The sequence below is a fragment of the Apus apus genome, chromosome 2, assembly GCF_020740795.1.
Source record: "Apus apus isolate bApuApu2 chromosome 2, bApuApu2.pri.cur, whole genome shotgun sequence".
Lineage (NCBI taxonomy): Eukaryota > Metazoa > Chordata > Aves > Apodiformes > Apodidae > Apus > Apus apus.
In genome coordinates, this window is record NC_067283.1 from 49384078 (window position 1) to 49405379 (window position 21302).

The 21302-nt window shown below is 39.3% G+C and overlaps 1 protein-coding gene across 4 annotated transcripts in view; it reads left to right on the top strand.

Annotated features, from left to right (window-relative positions):
• Positions 1-21302, top strand: part of ELMO1 (engulfment and cell motility 1) — a 310135-nt gene that overhangs the window by 109643 nt on the left and 179190 nt on the right. For all 4 annotated transcript variants that reach the window (XM_051610348.1, XM_051610346.1, XM_051610349.1 and 1 more), the window contains 5 exons: positions 2325-2476; positions 3376-3454; positions 7388-7438; positions 8624-8746; positions 9963-10094. In XM_051610348.1, the coding sequence (XP_051466308.1) occupies positions 2325-2476; positions 3376-3454; positions 7388-7438; positions 8624-8746; positions 9963-10094 (537 nt within the window). The remainder of the gene's footprint in view (positions 1-2324; positions 2477-3375; positions 3455-7387; positions 7439-8623; positions 8747-9962; positions 10095-21302) is intronic.

The following is a 21302-nucleotide window of genomic DNA, read 5'->3' on the forward strand; positions in this document are numbered from 1 at the left end:
TGGTGATCAATAAGCAGAGAACAGGAAATAACACAAATTTGAACACCAATTGATTATTGTCTTTTCTTTTTCCTCACATCCAGAACTTCAAGTATGGTCATAGAATTTATTTTTAATCCAATTTTGTTCCCACTGGAACTGGCATGCCTTATTTAGCAGGGTAGACAAGCCTGTTATTTCTGGCCAGACTTCATGCTTCAGCTTGGTGGTTATGACTATACATAGCCTGACATGCAAGTTACCTGGCAGATGTTTTGCATTTTTGTTCAGCATGGTATGTCATAGCTTTTTGAACATTCAAGCCAGCTTCATACCTAGGGTTTGTGTTTAGGATTAAAAGATGTTGTGGTCCAGGATCAGAAGAATAAATATGTCTAAAGCAGCCTGTCCTAGGCTGAAGTTTCAGTTGTCCATACTGTTAGATTTCTGCAGCCCCTGATATGAGTAGATCCCAGTGAAGCATTTGCACTGCCACTTGAAATGCCATGGGAAGGAGCTGCTGCACCAAGAATAATTCATATTTGTCAGGGCTTCTAAAGAGGATGGTGACAGTAGTCTGACAAGCTGGGACACAGTCTGGACATATTGTATTCTTCCTGCACAACTGATCCATGGATGCCTGATGATTGTGAGGCATCCAGAGTGCATTTGACTTACTGTGTGAGCAGTGAAGAGTTGCTCTGTGCATACACTGTCTGTATTGTGGGCCTTCTGGATGTCTGACAGTTCTGGCTGCAATGCATCAAAAATCATCTGGATTACCATTGAGAGAGGTAGGATAGTACAGGGCTTCTGAGATGTAGCTTGTTACTCTGAACAGCACAATGTGCATCATACATAAATATTACTTGGGCTCAGGACTTACAGGCAGCAAATATTGAAAGTCCATAGTAGGAAAAGGCTAATTGAGTTGTTTCTCTCCTCCTGTTCTCTCTGCATACATGGGATGGTTCGTTTTGTTCCTGTAAAGGCAATGTGTGTATCCTAAATAGAGTTCTATTCATCATAGCATGTTCCTATTGTAGTAAGTAGCAGAGCAAATGACAGTGCTGCAATAGATTCAAAGAAAAAAAAAAAGTCCCTCTTTCCTTGTTGTCTCCAAAGTTGCAGAAAGGATGTTTTGCTCCTTTATTATTACCCAGAATGTCACAAGTGCAGAACAATGTTGTCTGCATGTCAATATTTATCTGTAATTTTAACTTAGAGGCAGTGAGGCAGCTTTTCCAAGCATAGGGCATGCCTTTTTTCCTCCAAAGGGAAAATAATGCCAAGGTCTAAGCAATCAGAAACAGTATAATCCCATTAGTGGCTTGTAGCATGAGTACTCATGAAGTGTGTGGACTTGAAGTTTTCTGGAAGGAATACATCAAACTTCAGACAGGGCCACTGTAGTTTGTTACTTGGCTGTAAAGAGCAAATAACTGTGGTCTCACAACATTCCTTCTGTCTGTGCAGCTCGACTGTGCTGGTATCAGTACATTCAAGGAAAATCCAGGCCGCTCTTGCTTCCTGTATCAGCAGAAGACAAGCTTCTTTCTGGGAAGCTGGGTGGAAGGCTGCCCATAGACTGGGCAGCATGTGGAAGAATACTCTTTACCAAATCTTGCTGCACACTCACATCTTCAGAGCCAACACAGCTGTGCAGCATGTCCTTGCCACACTGCGAAAAAGCAGAGATCAGCCTGGTTGTGATTAGCATGCCATTTGTTTGTGGCAGCTTGCAGTAAAAGTGAAGGTTATTAGTGCATGAACACTTAGCAAGACTGGACTCTAGACAGAGTTATGGAACTGGTTGTGCTGATAAATGATCATCAAGAATTTTAGTTTGTAACTTAGAATTGCTGGTAACAGCAAGGAGGGGAAGCATATTTTGTCAGAGAGCTAGATGTAAACGTCTCTTTTGCAACAGTTGCCTTGAGCCTAGATATTTGTTTAGATAAAACTGGCTGCACAGATTTATGCTGGAGAGAATGAGAAGTATTCTTCTTGTCCTTTCCAAAGTTTTCCTCACAAAAAATATAGCCGTTCTAGTTCTTTAGGGTTGATTTATCGTGTTCATAGTGTAATGCTGAAGTATATATTTTGAGGCTATGAATATTGACATAAATCTATGGTGATTTGTACTGAATGGAGAATCTGTGCCACTGTGTCCTTTGAGGGTATCCACAGTGCCTGGTTGATTGCTTTCAGATGTTCAGTGATACCTGGCATGTGGACAAGACTACTTTTATTCTGATGCCTTTCTAAGCCACGTCCTCACTTTTCTTTCTTTCTTTTCTCCATTTTCATGGCAAGATGTAAACTCTAAATGTTTGAATTTGTAGATAGCAAGCTATGTAAACAAATTTGCCTCGGACATCTCCATCTTGCAACGGTCACTAGCAATCCTGGAATCGATGGTGCTCAATAGCCACGACCTGTACCAGAAGGTAGCGCAGGAGATCACAATTGGGCAGCTAATCCCACATCTGCAGGGGTGAGTGTCTTCAACTGCCACCTGATATGGTGGAATTTTTTTTTTTTTTTCTGCCAGATGAGCACAGCAGTTAGAAGAAGAGTGAGAGAATGATATGAAGACCAGCAACCACCCGGATGACTCCTGAATCCACTCTTAAGTTGCTGGATGACTGCTAATCAGCTTTCTGGAGTTGTTTGATTATTGATTATTTTTTTCAAGGTTTTTTTGTGTGTTTGTTTTCCCATGCTAAGCTGCCTCTGTGTAGTTGGAACCGGGAAAAGAAGAGCACCCTGTAGTAATAAAATACTTAACACCATTAGCATACCAATGGTTGTTTTACTTGCCAGCCTCTGGGAAGTGTGTAAGACAAAAGCTGATCAACTTTTGCTGAAGGTATATTTGAAAAGGAAGAGGCTTTTTCTTAAACAGTAATGTGTGGTAGTGAAATAGATGGAAATTGCCTCTTGTAGTATACGGTAATGTATTGTGTTTAGTGTATAGTTCTGCCAGCCTCCCAGCTGGGACATTTTTCTCTCACCAAAAAGCTTTTGATACCAGCAGGTTCATCTCCAGAACCCTTTAAGCAAGCTTGCTCTTCTACCTCTAGCTTCTGTTCTGTCAGAAGCTGATTATCTGGGCTCTTGCTATGATCAGTGAAGGATCAATGGGACTTCAAGGGTGGGATTCATTCCACCTTTCTTGAATGCTGAGTCTCCCTCTGGAACATCTTGTTTCTCTTAATAAGAGAGATATCCTGGTCATACCCTACTTTTACTGATTACCTAACTTTACATGGTTAACATTAAGTGCGAACAGTTCCTTGACTTCTACCTGCAGTAATGCAACTGTAAGATCAGTTTCTACAGCTTTTGTGTGTTCATGGTCTTTTCTCACGTCTATAACTTTGTTCCAAACAGGACAGATCAAGAAATCCAGACATACACCATTGCAGTAATAAATGCACTTTTCCTTAAAGCACCGGATGACAAGAGGCAGGTAAGTTGTTTGGTCTTGTGTACCTACATATCTGTAGGTAAAGTGTGTCATAGTCATATCTGTTCTTGTCCCAGTCACACTTTCCCTGCAGGTGATTCAAACTGAAGCTTATTCTGTTATTTCATGCTGGCATAGCATTCATTTTAATGAAGCTGCCTCCATCTTGCATCAATATTAGTAGGGATTAAGCATTCTTCTGTGCTTTTGTAGTTCCTTGTAACCTCACATGAACCATATTGACTGTGGCTGGCTGTAGTATTTATTGTACTGAACTCTTGCCATCACAGCTTGTAAAAGCAGACTACTTTTTGGGACACTGTTTCCCCCCCTCTGGATTTTTTTAATAAAAAGTGCATTCCTTTTTTGAAAACAAAAATATCTTGCCTCTGTTTCATGACTTCTACAGTGTACTTTTTATAGTTAACTTTAGTGCCAGAGATTAAAAGTCTGAAAAGGAAATATTTCAAGATTGTTAGTTGCTGTTAAATGAGGATGGAATGTTATGTGTTATGAAATAGAGACATTTTATCCATGTTTATGAAGTCATTAGTCTGTGTCAAAACAGATTTAGCATGTATTTATTTAACATTTCTGTCACCAAGAACACTGATGATGATTCTCGTGGTGACATACCATTAGTGTCCAGAAAAAGTTCATTGAGAGCTGCTGATCACTTCTGACAAGGACTTCCCTTAGATTTATCTACAGTTTTAAATGCTGGAGATTGTTTAAAGAAACATCAAAGCTTTTTTTCTTTTGCTTTATATACAAAAATAAACATTTAAAAAACTACAGTCAGGAGAAAGTAAAACCATGATTTAATTGGGGGGAAAAGAAAAAGAAGTGCCTTATTTTCTCATTCCTTTTTTTCCTTCTTCTTCCAATACAGTCTTCAGTTATTTAGGGAAGAAAGCATGTAATGAACAAAAATGGGAATAAAAACTTGTTTTCAATTTTGGCATAAATCTATGATAGACCCTTTAAGAAAACCAAGTATTTTGCCTTTTTTTATATTTGTAAATAGTTGCTACTGTTTATGTTTCTTTGAAAAGTATGCTATGGTCATATTTGAAGAGACAATGTCTGATCTAGGTAGGACTTGAATATTATCCAGTGGACATGTGTTCCTGAAGATGACAGTACCACAGGGTATTCCCAGCAGCTAAAACTGTATTTCACCAACAGTGCAACCATCTAGTGAGGCTGGCAATAGACCATGCGGGCTTCACCTGTAGTACCTGCTGCTGTGACAAAAAGTGTAACTCATGGATTTTATGATCATCAGAATATCATCTGATTTGGTTTAAAGGCTAATAGCTCTGATGCTTGCAGAAAATTTCCTTCACCCTTTAATAACCTATACTAAGTAGTCAGAATCTGTTAGATATCTCTTTTTTATCTCTTGTTTATTAGGAAACTATACAATGCAGAAGGTAGGTGTCCATTAGCTTCAAGATAGGGGTAACTGATCTAATTTACTGAATCCTGTCTTTTTAAGATAAAAAAACCTGAGGTGATTCAGTCTCAAGTAATTATCTGACAGTGGGTACTCAAAAGTTAAGGTTCAGCACTCACCACTAATTTTGTTAGGAGTGAGAAATTGCACCAAACCCCATGTGATTCTAGGAGCTTTGGTACCCTCTCTGCTGCTGTCTTGCAGGGACCAGAGTGATGTGGATGACTGCACTGCAATTAAGGAAAGGACTGGTGCTGATACCTGAATTCTTTCCCCTCTTTTTTTTTTTTCTTTTTTTTTTTTTTTTTTTTTTCTCCTATTTCTGTAATGCAAAATGGCAAGAGGGTCAAGGTTTTTCTTTTTTAATGAGGACTCCCTGATTGCTTTGCTCTGGCACTGTCAAGTATCAAATCATACAGATAAACCTAAGTTGTTTTTTTTACTTTAAGAAGTATTTATCAGAAAGAGCTGAGAGTTTGAGCAACAAAATGATACCATGAATGTTTGAAATACTTTTTTTGGCAATTGTCTGCATTTTTGCAGAGACATGAAATGGGAAATGAGAGAGCAAATTTTGTCAAGTAATTCTTGTTCTCATATGCTACCACTATGTATTTTAGAAGAGGCAGCTCATCAGCTGCTAATAGCCATGTAGCCTTCTTGGAGACACTTTATTTTGATGCAGTAATTATTTTTGTAGCCACCGTAACCCTTTCAGGTTTTGGTCCACTGCCAAAACCCAGTGTAACGGCTTTTTAAATTAGAGGTAAAAGAAAGAGGTGACAATTTGATTTTCCTCTCCAAAAAGTAGAATAATTTTTTGTATGTGTTTTTTGTTGTTGTTGTTGTTGTTGTTTTTTTTCCATGAATACAGAAAAGACTCCTTCATATTCTGTAACTGTCTATCTTTTAGAAGTAGATACACTTTGACAAAACCGTGCAGTCTGTTCCCTGTAAGAGGCAGTATATCATGTGCCTGGCACTCCCCCTGCAGCTCAGTTGTGCATTTCAGAAAGAGATGGAAGCATCTGCATCATTCATCCCTTTGCTGTTATGTGCAGTTGAAACCTGCCCAGCCAGAAGAGGCTTAAAAACTAAAGCTGAATTTCTTGTCTTTGATCCCTTCTTCCTTCCTTATCATTTCCACGTTCTGTTACAGCATGCTTTGCCTAGTATAAAGAGAACAATCATCATCCATGACTGCCTCCTGTCTTGAAATTAGAATGGCTTTCTTTTTTCAACCAAGTTCTCACCCTAACACTTGCTTTATTTATGTTGTTTCTGCAATCTAGTTCTTCTTACGTTTTATGTAGTATTCTCAATTTTCCTGTTTTCTAGCTGCTCATTTGTTACATGAAAGTAGCCACTATGCACTCTACCAGCAATATTTTTGATGCAGTACCGACTGTACAGAATCACAGTTCATCCTGAGTGTCGTTAAGTGTGTGTCAGTGTTGGTGTGATTTGTTGTGCTGTATTATGTAAGGTTCTGATAACGTGAGCTCAATTTCTACTCAATGATTTACGAATTCCAAACATTGCCCCTTTGTGTACATATAAACTAAATAGCAGTGTGCAATATGTTATCCACATCCATAAAGAATACATTTTGAAAACAAGAATTTAAAAATAATTGTATGATGGTAATTGCTATAAGTCATATGCATTGCCTATACTAGCATATGTCCACATAAACACACATTTATTTCCATATGAATGGAAAAACTTGTGGAACTTAAAAATGGGGTATGCATTTGTAGGTATGGATAAGCTTAGGCTTTCATGATTGATAAGTATAAGATACTCCCATCTTTTAATTTTAGGACTGTTTGCAGCTTGGACAGCCAGATCAGCTGCTTAAGAGTGACACTAAAAGCACATTCTCCTTGATAGTGACTGAAGTTATTTTAAGACAAAATAGTGAACCAATGTGAACATTGCTGCTGAAATGCAGAGGAGAATGTGCTATCATTCTGATCATAGCAAAAGATGAAACATACTGAATTGTAGGCTGATTTATTGAGTGAAAGTTAGAGCACTTGACTTTAAAACAGTCCAAGTATTAATGTAAATAAGCATGTTGTTTGATGTCTTGTTTGAAAGTCTTGGCTGGCTTCCATTCCATGCCTCCCTCTGTGTTCTTGGGGGTGGTGGGGGAAGGTTCTGCTTGAACAAGTATGTGTAAATACTCTGGTTAACTCACAGAGATCATTTCTGAGGTCTTTCAATGTTGGTTTTGAGTCTCCAAAGTCGACAGCTTGTGACAAACTCTTTGCTTTCTTTGCCCCTTTTCTCACAGTAGTCTGAGTTTGTGATCCTCAAAATAATGCCTACAATCCTATAGCTGATACGCTGCTTTGTTTCATTTATAAGGAACACTGCAGAAACTTAAGACTAAAACCTTTTAAGTTAGGTGTTCTCGGTATGACACTGAAACACCTGCTTCTGCCTAATTTTTTTTTTTTTAACTAAATCAGGAAATGGCAAATATTTTGGCACAAAAGCAGCTTCGCTCCATCATCTTAACTGTAAGTATATACTTTTCAAAGTTATTTTTCACTAGCAGAGAGGAAAGGTGACTCCAGTTTTGGTGTTCATAGGCTTTATCTTAATGGATTTTAATTGCACTTGTATTTTGATATGTTTTGAAGCCTGTAATATGAGTTTAAAGTCTGGTTGTTGGATGGTATTTTTCCAGTCATAGAAATTACGGTTTATTCACAAACATATAATACTGAATGCCCATTTGTTTTTGGTTCTGCAGATTATTCTGTCTTGATGCAAAGTTGTGCACAATTTGTCACCACTTGCACAAAAAAACCCCAGCAGAATTTGTTTCAGAATAGTTTCACACTGCTTGTGTTCATAAGAAATTTAGTATAAATATATGGATAATATTCCTAGTTTTTCATTTATTGTTGTAAAATGCACTAGTGCCTTTTGGTAGAGAGATTCTTTTATTCCCTGGAACTGTACAATATCAGTTTCTGTAGCCATCTCCTTGATGACTCTTTCCTTAATGGTGCTTTGCTGTGTTTAGTGGCTTGGGTCTGTTTCCCATATAAAACCACTTGGTGTTTTTTGGCACACCAAGTATCTTTAAATTGTTGATCAGCTTGGTATCTGCTTTCTGAATGAGATAATTCTGTGTGTTTGGGGCATTGTATGTTAATGTATTTCTAAGCAGTCTTCCTCATACAGAACAGAGTTTTCTGGTAAGGATTGTGGTGTGATGTTGACTCCTGCAGCAGTAGACCTGTTATATCACTGTATTCACTGGTTATGTTTGCAGCCTGAATACTTCCTTGCTCAGGCAGCTACTCTCTTATTTTCTTAATATGCCCTCTTTTGTTTTTATACAGAACTCTAATGCTTTTGGTAAGGAGTTAAATTTTTTTTAAGTGACTTCTCAGTTCTGATTTTTTTTTAATTATCTTTTTTTTAATGCCACTTCTCAATATATGCACAGGCTCTATCTAGTGGCGGGAAGGAGAAAGCTTTGGTGCATTGTTAGTGTAAAGGCCAGTCTCTTAAAGTTGCTTATATGGTACCTAAATCAGTAGCATTAGTCCTGATTTGATTTTCTTTTTTTTCTGGAATACACAAACACTATTGCACAGCAAATAAATACTTAGAGAAATGGAAACACCTGAGTGCACCTAATGTAATTTTCTGGTAAGATGGCATTCACTGGAGTTCCTGTTTCTTTGCAGCATGTTATCAGGGCACAGAGGGCCATCAATAATGAAATGGCACATCAGCTTTATGTTCTTCAAGTGCTTACCTTTAACCTTCTGGAAGACAGAATGATGACAAAAATGGATCCACAGGATCAGGTAAGCATCTGGCGTAATATGGTCAGAACAGGAAGAGGACAACTGGTCACTGCTGTGCCTAAAGCTTCTTATGGAGGAAAAGACACTGCTAGGACTGTTTGCACAATTCATTCAGTCTCTCTTTGAAGTTACATTGGTTTCTCATTGTTAGAAGATGTACTAGCTATCGCATTCCATGTGTGAAAGTACAACAAAGTGGCCAGACCTTTCTCTTCAGCATGTAGTTCCATGAACTGAACTTAGTGTCATCCTGAGCTAAAACTCTAGCATTTTAATTCTGTGTACTTTTCAGAAGCAACAGAGATACATGGTCCTTCCTAAAAGTACTTCTGTAGAGCTAAAATAAATGTTTAAATGAAAACTATCTGCCATGCTGGAGTTGTAGATAATTTGTGTTACAATAAAATCCATTTTTGTTACTGGGAGTTTAATATTGAGTCAGTGAGCCATATAGATATGTTTTGCTGCTTTATTTTTGTGGCCTTTTTTTAGGACATGTACAAGGAAGAACCTAATTTCATTTTTAAGAGCAAGTTGTGTTAAGACTTGCTGATTATTTTGAGAAGAGGAGGTGAAAGACTGAGATGGTTGTAAACATAAATAACATCATGCTGTAGGGTTTTACCCTTCTTGTTTCTTAAGTTTGAGGCAGGAAAGTTTGGCTCTTACAAATGTGCACACAGTTAACTATTGCCTGTCTCCAGAGATTGTAATGAATGCAGTGTTAGTTTTGATGATAGGGTGGTTATCACTATCTTGAGATTTGTTCTAGTGATGTATGACTGCATTGATTCCTGTCTTGCCTGTTGCTGTGCTAGCAGAAATGGACATTACCAACAGGAATGCAGAGTGCTGAGCCATTTTAATTTCAGCCAGCAGAGTGCTTAAGTACCAGCTTAATTTGAGATGTGTGTGATTTCTTGGCTTGTGTGCTTTCCTGCCTGTGGTTAAAATTAAGTGGCCTTGCTAACATGGGTTCAGCCTCTGGAAGTCAACACTTAAGCATCTGCATGTGAACCCTGGAAACATGGACTTTGGAAAACAGGAACCACAAAGTCATTCTTGCTGACTGTTTCTCTGAGTATGAAGTAGGGAATTTAGACAAAGAACGGTTGGGCAGTAGAGAGAATGTAGTGTTTTGAAACAGCTTTTATAGTATTGGCTATTAAAGTGAGAAGTTATTGTAACCCATTTTTTTAACCCTGTTTTAACACAGGCTCAACGGGATATCATATTTGAACTCCGAAGAATTGCATTTGATGCAGAATCAGAACCTAACAACAGCAGTGGCAGTATTGAGAAACGCAAATCTATGTATACTCGAGACTATAAAAAACTTGGATTTATTGTGAGTATTTTTGTGTGGTGGTACACTGAAAGTGGGTGAGTGCATCTGTTGTAGTACATGCTATAATCAGTCACTTCTCTTACTTGGTCTTCCGGCCATTTTCTACAAGGGAATAGCTTTTTTTTTGTTTTTTAAAATGCTAAATCCTGTTAACCCTGTGTGACTGCTTTAGCAGAAGTTAGGGTTAATTGGAAGCAATAACTGCTTGAGGTTTCCACACATAGTTTTGTGTGGCATGCCATAATGAAAAAAATCTAAATTTTAATGGTATCTTGGATGGATAGGTATTGTCTAATGGATGTGTGGCAGACCTGTAAAGTCACTGTAGTCTTCTAGTTATAATGTGGACTGATGAGCACAATGAATCTCAGGTAGGACTCTATGGTGCTTACTTGTAAGGCCATGTGTTTTTGTTGCTTGAAGTCCTTTCTTCTGTGAGTAGGGGATGCAGAATCTGTTATCCTGACTTAATCAAACAAATTGGAGTTCTAATCTTGCCTAAAAACTGTGTTGGGAAACAGAGCACAATCTATCCAAATTGTTGCATACGTTTATGTTATTGAATAATGTGTATTTTTTCCCTCTGGAAACAGCATGCATACATACACTGCAATCAGTATCTTGATTTATTGTTTATTCTAGGTTAGTATGCAATTTTCTTTCTCCTTAGGTAAAATTGTATGCTTCATATCTTAATGTGATTCATTGCTTTGCTGTTGGCCTGACAAATACACACTGAATATAGTACAGTAGCCACAGTTACAGACATGGTGGGTTTAAAACACAGCTGGTGCAAGTTGCAGCTTGCTGTGTGGTTAGAGCATTCTGCTTAGCTCTGTGGCACAGGGCTCAATGTTACCCACTTCCCTTATGGTTTTGGAAGGAGGTTTTCTGGGTTCTAATAGTTGTTTTCATTACTGATGAGTGAGGAAAAATTACTGCTGTATCAATCTGTTTTATCTTTCAGGAGTCGTAAGTAAATAGACGGAAATGGAGGAACTCTCCATTTTAGGATTGTAAGCATGAGAGTAAAACTAGTGATTTGAAGAAGCTTTGAATCCTCAATGGGGTTTTTTCTTGTCTATGAATCTGTTCTCGGTTCATGTGTGATAGAAGACCATTGCTGTCCCAGCTTCTGAGGCTGGACACTCACATGCTGAAACGAGAAGAGAGAGGACTTTGTGCTCTCAAGGCCAAAGCTAAAAGAAAATGCAGGCCCTGGCTTCGAGACAAATGGGCTGGATGTACAGCCTCCAGCTTGTGGTGAATGAGAACAGAGATAGGGGTCACTGTAATAGGAGGAGGAAAAGTAACTGGCAAAGACAAACACAGGCAATGATGGGTTTGCTAAAGCTGTAGCAGGACTGTGCCTACAGAGATTGTGGCATATGGAAGAATCAAGGAAGTCACATTTAAAACAATTGTTCTCTAATTCAGATGGATCACTTTTGGGTATCTGCAGCTTTCTCTAAGTTTCCTACATGCTGAAGACTCTCAGCTCCCACAGAAGCCATTCCTGAGGACCCTCCCCTGCTACCAAAACCATACCAGAACCAAACCAGCACATTCCACCCCTTGCCTCTGTCACAACAGTTGTCAATAGTAACTGCACTGCTGTTTACTATTTAATTATGGTAGCCTTCCATGAAGGAATGGGGAGAAAAGTGTATGAGGGAATGGGAACTGGGATCGAATCAATGGAGAAAAAATGTGGAAGGCATAATGGGAGCTAAAAAGAAATATGGGAAAGCGAGCTGTGAAAGGAGCACCATAGCAAGAGTCCCAGTGGGAGGCAGGTTATGCTGCTAACAGTATGATAAGGCAATGTACAAATAATAAAAATGTCAATAGTAAACTGTGAGGAGTGCTATTCTACTCTTGTATGGAAGTTTTGCTTTGAGCTAAGAGTACAGGTGACACTGCACATACAACTTTTCTCACAGCTGAGAAGGAATCTGACCTTCCTTAGAGAGCTGGGGAAGGCAGCAGGACCTGTTGTGGAACCTGCCTGGTGATCTCCAGCCTTGCAAATGGGCTATGCTCTTCACCTGGACTGCAGTTAGCCTGGCTGCCTTCACCCCATCTGCTGCTTCTCGCTCCATCATTAGTCTTCAGTGCTTTCATAAACTGCAGGCAAACTGATCTATGATGCTCTGAAGAATCTGAGCTTTCTCTTCCCATGTTTTGGCTGTGTGGCACAAGAAGAAACCCAGCCAAATAGGAGGCTGTCTTCAAGTGCTGTCTTCATTCTGCTAGTGTTGGTAGTCAGGATGCTAATTTCTTGAACTGATTAAACATTCTCTCTGAGGGGGAGAATAAAACCATGTCTAGCCATCAAATTGCTCCTGGACTTCTTGCTCTCTTTCTGTATGTGAAATGCAAGAATCCTTTTTGTTTTTTCACAGCCACATGAAAAAGCTTTGCCTCACTACAAAGGTAATGTCAAAAAGAAACAAAGTCCAGACATGGATTCAGAAGTTTATTATATCATTTGTAAAAGGACATGGCAACATACATCCAGTTAAAGAAATCACAAGACCTCTCCAGATGGTTGTGATGACCTGTGTGAAGTTCATTATGGGCAAAGAGATTTTCAGATAAGTCAGTCTTGAGGAGATTTATTAAAATGCTGATGAATACAACAAAAGATGATCCAGTTAGGAGATCTAAGATATGCTCCACCCTATTGAATTATTTTCTGAGCAAACTGCAAATTAAATAGCCTGAATTCCTTTCTCCCTCCACCCTCCCTTTTAAAATTGCTTTTGCCAGGGAAATCCCAACCAATACTTATCCCTGTCAGTTCATTGGTAATGATAAAATCAGTCCTGAAATTTCTGAGCTGTTCAAATGGTTTAGTATTGTAAATCTCATTGTATGTGAAGCTTCTAAAGTTTTCTTGCATTTGAGTAAACTTAAGTCCCATAATCAAGGCAGGCAATAGACACAACTTAAGAAACTGATATCCTGTGTATTTTCATTATAATTATTTAAATGTCACTAATTGCGATTGAGAAGTTGTAGTGAATATGTTTGTTTAGCGGCAGATCTGACCGAATTCTAGAGGAACTTAAATAGGTTAAAAAGTTGGAAAAAACAAGCAAGCAAAATCTCATCCTAGAACAGTTTTTCTTAAGTTTGCACTGTGTAGAGCTTCCTAGGTTGTGTTTGGGTATTTTTTTGTTGTTTTACTTCTCTTCAATAAAATACAAATGGTTTCTTTGAGTGCAAAAAGTCACCTTGGAAAGCGGTAATTTCATAATTCTACCATCCTACACTGGGAAGTATTAGTGTAGCAAAATAAAATGTGGGTTAGTACAGGAGATACAAAGTAGTGAGGAACTGTCAGATAACAGGTGACAATTAAAAGGTAATTTGAGAATGGTGGGATGATCTTCAAAAGGCAGACATGGGCATGACTTTCCAAATGTTAGTGATGGTGACATAAGAGAGGACATGAGAGAGTGGATGTATGCTGATGAAATAAATTTGGGAGGCATCAATGAAAGAATCACCGTGTAATTCACAAGCTAGATGGCCTTTTGGATTAGAGAAGTAGAAACATGATTCTAACCAGTGATACAAAGTGCAGTGGTGTTCATTTAGGGTCATTGACAAGAATTTCTTCTGTAGGCAAATATCTAATCTGTGGGAAAAGATGAGAGATTGTGCAATGTAGCCACAAAAATGCCAAGTGTTAAGCTAGGTTAGGAAACGTTTTCAGAGCAGCTGAACTGTTCAGGCCATTTTCCGCATTTCTGAAACACCATCTAGAACACTGTGTAATTTTAGTTATGGATGCAGAGACTTGTGGACTGACTGATTGCAGGATGAGTGCAGAGGCTGAGGCTTGTGCAATGATAAGGGAGATATCTTACAAGGGTTAACTTAAAAAGATTGGCTTGTTTAGGCAGCCAGGCTGAAGGCTGTGGAAATATCAAGTGGGAGGAAACCTTATGTAAGCTCAAAGGCAGTGATGGCAATCAGTTTATGGAAAAGATTTTTAATTGGAATGATGGGGACAAAATTTGTTACTAGCTTAAAGAGGAGCTTGATCCTTTATGAAAAGGTTTATAGAGTGAGTTTGTCCACGTTGGATCCAGGAAACAAAACACATGAGGACTATATGGAAAAGAAAAAAACCACAAGGTTGCTTAGAGAAGTCTGAGGGGAGACAAATAATTAGATGGATAATGACTTAAATGGTAGCATAACTGATTTTTTTACACATTGCAAATACATTCTGATGTGAGGAGGAGCAGCACCAGAATAGTTTGGAGGATGTGTCTTACAGAGATCTCTGAAAAGAGACTTCAAAAATAATTGAGAGTAACTAAAGAATGCCTGAGGCAGAATGTAGACCTGAGGAACTTCTGAGATATCTTCAGCTTGATCTTTTCTCTTTTTCATGTCCCAGATGAGCAGCTACTTTTTTTAATCTTTTGATCTTATTCTTCAAAAATCCCTTGTTTCACAGCACAATATCCAAGTAGCATTCTGAAGATAAGAAACCCCCAAAACTTACTTTCCTCATGGTTTTTTCTGTGGTGCTTCTCATTGTCTCTTTGAATAGTTCATTAGCCTAAGACTAGGGATGGTGTTGCCCATTTAAAGATTAAGGGAAGATTTTTCCCCTTGAACTTTCTGCCTAAGGAAAGATGCTCCTTTAATTGCTGTATTCTTCAACCTGACTAGTAGAGCTCTGGTGTGTGTAATTTCCTCATGCTCACTTGGAAGCTGCTCTATCTCCCCCCCTCATTTTCATGCCATGCCCCATCTGTGTCCTCACCCCTGCCCCAGTATTTGGGAATGAAGGATTAAAAGTTAAGCTCTGGAAAAGGGAGGGAGGGAGAAGGTGTTGTTTCAATGTTTGATTTTCACTTCCCAGATCTACTTTAATCAGCAATAAATTAAATTGACTTCCACCATGTCAAGCCTGTTTTGCCCATGATGCTAAAATGGTGAGCAGTCTCCCTGTCCTTATCTTGACACACAAGCTTTTTCATCCTTTTCCTCCTCTTGTTTTGTTGAGGAGGGGAGTGGGTGAGCAGCTGGGTGGGTGTGTGGCTGCAGCCAAGGTTAGTGCACCACACCTTTCTGTGTTTTGCTAGCTCTGACTTTAGACTGTTTCTGGGCTTCTTCCCTGAGCCATGGTAGCTCAGAGGCTCCCTCTGTGTTCTATTGCAGTCTCATTGCTGTGCTATCTCACTTTCCTTTTTGACTCCTTATCTCCTCTGGCTTTTCTCCATTTCTTTCCGTACTCTTTGGTTTTGATTTTCCACTCCCCTCAGGTTCCCTCTGACTGGAAAACAGGAAATGTAACCCCCATTTTATAAAAATGGAAGAAAAGAAGACCCAGGGAACTATAGACCAGTCAGTCTCACCTCTGTGCCTGGCAAGATCATGGAACAGATCCTCCTGAAGGCCTTTCTAAGGCACCTGGAAAATGTGGAGTTGGTTGTTGGCAACCAACATGGCTTCACCAAGGGCAAATCATACCTGACAAATTTGGTGGCCTTTTATGATGGGGTCACGGCATTGGTGGATAAGGGATAATGGATGTTATCTACCTGGACTTGTGCAAAGCATTTGACACTGTCCCGCATGACATCCTGGTCTCAAAATTGGAAGGATATGGATTTCATGGATGGACCACTCAGTGGGTAAGGAATTGGTTGGATGGTCTCTCTCAGAGAGTAGTGATCAATGGTTTGATGTCCAGATGGAGACAGGTGATGAGTAGTGTTCCTCAGGGTTTGGTGCTGAGTCCGGTGCTGTTTAACATCTTTGTCAGCGACATGGCCAGTGGGATTGAGTGCACCCTTACCAAGTTTGATGACAACACCAAGCTGTGTGGTGAGGTTGACCTGCTGGAGGAAAGGCATACCATTCAGAGGAACCTTGACAGGCTTGAGAAATGGGCCCATGCCCACCTCATAAAGTTCAACAAGGCTAAGTGCAAGGTCCTGCACCTGGGTTGGGACAATCCCAAGCACAAATACAGGTCAGGCAGAGAATAGATTGAGAACAGCCTTGAGGAGAAGGACCTGGGGGTATTTATTGATGGAAAGCTCAACGTGAGTCAGGCATGTGCACTTGTAGCCCAGAAAGCCAGTCATGTCCTGGGCTGCATCAAAAGAAGTGTGGCCAGCAGGTCAAGAGAGGTGATTCTGCCCCTCTACTCTGCACTTGTGAGACCCCAGCTGGAGTGCTGTATCCAGTTCTGGAGCTCCCAACACAGGAAGGACATAAAGCTCTTGGAGCAAGGCCAGGGGAGGGCCACGAAGATGATCCGAGGGCTGGAGTACCTCTTCTATGAGGACAGGCTGAGATGGGGCTATTCAGCCTGGAGAAGAGTGAGGAGACCTCCTAGCAGCGTTCCCGTATTTCCAGGGGGCCTACAGGAAAGCTGGTGAGGGACTTCTTATCAGAACATGTAGTGATAGGATGAGGGGCAATGGTTTTAAGCTGGAAGAGGGTAGATTTAGATTACACATTACAAAGAAATTCTTTAGTGTAAGAAATTCTTAGATTGCTGTGTGATAATAATTCATCCTTTATCACAGAGCCTGGAAGAGAGGTGAAGTCGGAAGGAAATAATGCAATGGAAGGGCAGTGTAAAATTCTAGGTAATTTTCATGGTGTGGATTAGAGGTGATCTCTAAAAAGAAAAAACTGGGCAAGACTGGGTTGGGATGCCATGCCCTGCAAGAGGCATGGGCATAGTACTTAAATTCTCTGGAGTTAGTAATGTCCACTAGATCTCTGAAGCTCCTTTGTTCCAGCTGGTCACCTGGATTAATGGTAGCAGTCTGCCTGCATAGGGGAGGTAAAACTTCCCAGGGAGAGAAAGTGAGATAGAGATGGACAGATGTAGACCCCATGTGGTATATTTACTTAGCTGTTCTTATTGAAGACCTGAGGATGGTCATCCTTTTTTGTCCTAAAATAGGGAAAGCCTGCATGTTTTGAAGTCTTAGAGCCCTATGAGTTGTAGGATTGGAAAGCCCCGAACAGGAAGCTGACGTTTTGTGATATATTTGGGGACTAACATTTGGAACTGGTGTAAAATGCTGAAAAACGCATAAAAAAGGTGTTGAATTATAATTTTCTGCTGTTCTGTTCACACTTCTTTGATGTTTTCTCCTGTTGGTGACAGTCTGTAGTGATGGGAAGTGTTGCCTTGTTTATCCTTTGGGGGAACTTTTCAACTATAATAAAAGTAATACTTTTTTACAATTACATTTTCTTGCTGGCTTTGGCAGTGGCAGAAGAACTTTTTTCAGAGCAATACTGTCTGCGTGCAGATCTAGTTCTGTTCTTTTTTTAAATTTTAAGTTATGATTTAATCATTGGCTTAATGATAGAAGAGCACAGATGACAGGTTGTCTCTACTACTGAAAATGACGTGTAGTTTTTCACCCTCCTCCGCTCTTTCTATTCCCACAACCCTCTCTTTCCTTGTCTGCTATTTCAAAACTTGTGAAATCACTTGTTACTGGAAAAATAATCGGTTTAAGATTTCCTTTAGTTGAGCTATTCAGATATGCAGGGGTTGAGGCTGCTTTGCCTTGAGGCAGAGGTGCCTGACCCTCCATTTAGTTGCCGTATTTCTAGGTGTAACACTGGCCTACTCTAAGATAAAGTCCTTTGTCATTAATTAATGATAGCCGTACACACCATGCAACAGAGCAGAAACCATTTCTAATGGCACTCCACTAGAAAGGGGACTATTTTTCTCACATTTCATTGTAGCACATAGTGCATAGGTTTGAGTGTCCTTTTATTTAACATAATTAAACAGCTGGTGGATGGTCACAAGTGGTGTTCCTCAGGGCTCAGTGTTGGGACCATTTCTGTTTAACATCTTTACTGATGATCTTGATAAGGACATAGAGTGTATTATCAGTAAGTTTGCAGATGTGGCTGGAAAGCTGTCTGGCAGAAAAGGACCTGGAGGTTCTAATTGACAAGCAGCTGAATATGAACCAGCAGTGTGCCCAGGTGGCCAAGAAAGCCAATGGCATCCTGGCTTGTGTTAGAAATAGTGTGGCCAGCAGAAGTAGAGAGGTGATTGTCCCCCTGTCCTCAGCACTGGTGAGGCCACACCTGGAGTATTGTGTCCAGTTTTAGACACCTCAGTTTAAGAGAGATATTGAGGTGCTTGAGTGAGGACAGAGGAGGGCAATGAAGCTGGTGAAGAGCCTACAGAAAAAAATCTTATGAAGAACGTGTGAAGGAGCTGGGAATGTTTAGTTTGAGAAAGAGGAGGCTGAGGGGAGACCTCATCAGTCTCTACAACTACCTGAAAGGTCATTGTAGAGAGGTTGGTGCTGGTCTTTTCACAGGTATTTAGCAACAGAACAAGAGGGAATGGCTTCAAGCTGCAACAGGGGAGGTTTAGACTGGACATTAGGAAAAAATTTTCACAGAGAGAGTGGTGAGACATTAGAATAGGCTGCCCAGGGAGGTGGTTGAGTCACCATCCCTGGATGTGTTTGAGGGTTGTTTAGATGTGGTGTTGGTGGATGTGGTTTAGGGAAGAACTTTGTAGAGGAGGGATGATGGTTGGACTTGGTGATCCCAAGGGTCTTTTCCAACCTGAATAGTTCTGTGATTCTATGATTAAATTTGCAGGTGCTATGACCAGAAAAAATACATTATCTGCCCTTTGCCACTGAAATTTCCTTTAATACTGAACCCGGGAGCTGAGACAGGAATAATAGCATTTATTCTCTGATTTTCACCCGTGTGACCACTAGAGGCTGATCTTCTCCTTTGTTTGCAAGATTCACTCCATTCTCACTTAGTTTTGAAGCTAATTTTTTTCAGCAGGTACTTTAGAAATCAGCTCTTGCTGATTTATTCCTCAGGATAAGTTTTGGAAGGTGAAAATTAATAATACATATTTATTTCTAGGTGTTATGAAAGAGTTGTAGTTGTGTAGTGATTGTTATTTGCAGTATTTGATCCTCTTTTGAATAAAAATACATAGTTAGAGATTCATATGACTGTATTTGCTTTCTTGAACACTTACATGGAAGTACTTGAGACAAAACAGAATTAGAGGACCAGTTCTATCATTCCTGTTTTCAGAGAGTAATATTTATCTGTATAAACCTATTTATCACATGAACAAGATGTAGTCACTGGGAATAACAGCTTAGGACTCAGGTGACATTGACCTTAAACCAATGAAAACCTCTAAACTGATATTGGTGTGTATTTCATCAATAGTTTGCATCAGAAGTGCAACACTGTTTTGTACTAGAAGAGCAGTAAAGTTGAGTGTTTTTAAGAAAAGTCAGAAATAAGTCTTTAAAGCCTTAATTCATTCCCTTCCCTCCCCTCTTTGTCACATTTATTTACATGCATGTGCTGTGTTTTTTCTGTCTGACTTGGCTTTTCTCCTCCTTTACACTTTGCATTTCTGTCATAATATTTCTCTCGTTCAGTCCCAGGTTGATAATTATAGTCCTTCCCATCTGTCTTGGTATCTGCCCTACAACTCTGGACTTCCTTCTTCCTCTAAACCTTCCCACTCCCAAAAGCCTGACTTCGACCCATTCCTCTCACTGCTGCTGTGTGTCCTTCTACTTCTCTTTCTCCTCTATTCCTGGTTTGCTTTTTCTCTGGAAGATGGGGCCAGGGAGTACGCAGGACAGGCAGCATCTTAAAAAAAAAAATAATCTATGCATGGTTGAAACAGACTTGTTGAATTCAGTTCGTCCTGAGTTTTTATAATGTGGTCAAAGTAACAGATGTCTGAGAGGAATTTCAAGGCTGACACAATTATTTTTTACTAAACTAGATGTTTTTCTTGCAGCGCATGAGTGGGCTGGAGTTTCTTGAGAAAACAATTGAGTAAAAATTGATTTAATAAGAGAAAAATATTCCTTTAAAGTATCAAATAATTTGTTAAAACTTGATAAGGCATTTGAACCTAAAGAAGATGCTAGGCTTTCTGTCTTGATACTTAAAATAGTTGTAAAGTATCAGAAGAAAAAGAAAGTCTAAGACTGGAAAATGCAAGGCAACCTGAAATACAGGTGGCACAACCAGTTTTACTGGTAATTCAAACATCTTTCTCAAGTTCCCGTTTGCTTTTGGCAGTTTACTTCCCTAATGCTTCAGTGAACATTGCTACTTGATAGATCTCTGGCAGAGCAACCACAAGTAGAGGTACTGAAACCTGTGGTACAGTGAACAGAATATATGAAGTAAAAGAAAAGCACAATGGAAGAGGAAGGAATTATAAATGAACTGGTGATGATAATAAAGATATAATTCAAGATTTTACTAGTCTATACCAGCATTTGAAGGAGCCACAATCAGTAAGCCCAGCTGTTGATTTTACAGTTGAATTTCCTGAATCTGGAGATAATTATTGAGTCTGAAAAGGGATTTAAAAATTTATTTCCTATTTAAAAAAGATGTCTCTGTTTCACTTGTTGAAAAACCAAGATATGTGTTAATTTCATTCATTTAATATTTTAGATTATTTTGCAGTGTGCAGCCTCACATGGTAGCCTCACAGAATATTTTCTAAGTGAATACTTAGATCTTCTCTTTAGAGTAATACTGAATGTCTGTCAGGATTGTTTTTCTTTAACATTTACCTGAAGATAGAAATCCTTGATTTGCTATATTGCTAGGGAATGATGTTATTTGGAGAACAGCTGAACCTCCTTTTAAAAGAAAGTTGATAACGAATTTTTACTATTGCACAGCAGAGGGCACTGGCATCATACCTGATGCAGGCTGTTCACAAAAATTGTTCAGTAGCTCACTTGCATGGGTACAGGATCATTTCAGCCTTAGAAATAGTAGAAATATCTTCTGGGCTGTAAGTTCCTATTTCTCAGTTGAATGCCAGCAGATGTTTGATGTTTAGGCTAAATGATACCTCTGGAAGCAATAAAAAGTTACTTAATTTGGCTTGCATGCTACAGTACACTGTAAGTAGAATTTATTCTCTGCCTGTCACTTACTGGTGGGATATTTTTTCCCTCTGAAATAAGTTTGTTCCTGTGTCTTGAGTGTTTTTTAGCCTTATGTAGGCTCTGTGACAGGGACACTTCCTTGCAATCTGGATTTCATTGTGGTGGTTCTTTGTTTGATGTGTTGGGGTTTTTTTAATATTTTTTTTCAGCAGTCTCTGCAAATCTGTAAAAGATGAGATTTTGTAAATATAGTTAAAGATCTAAT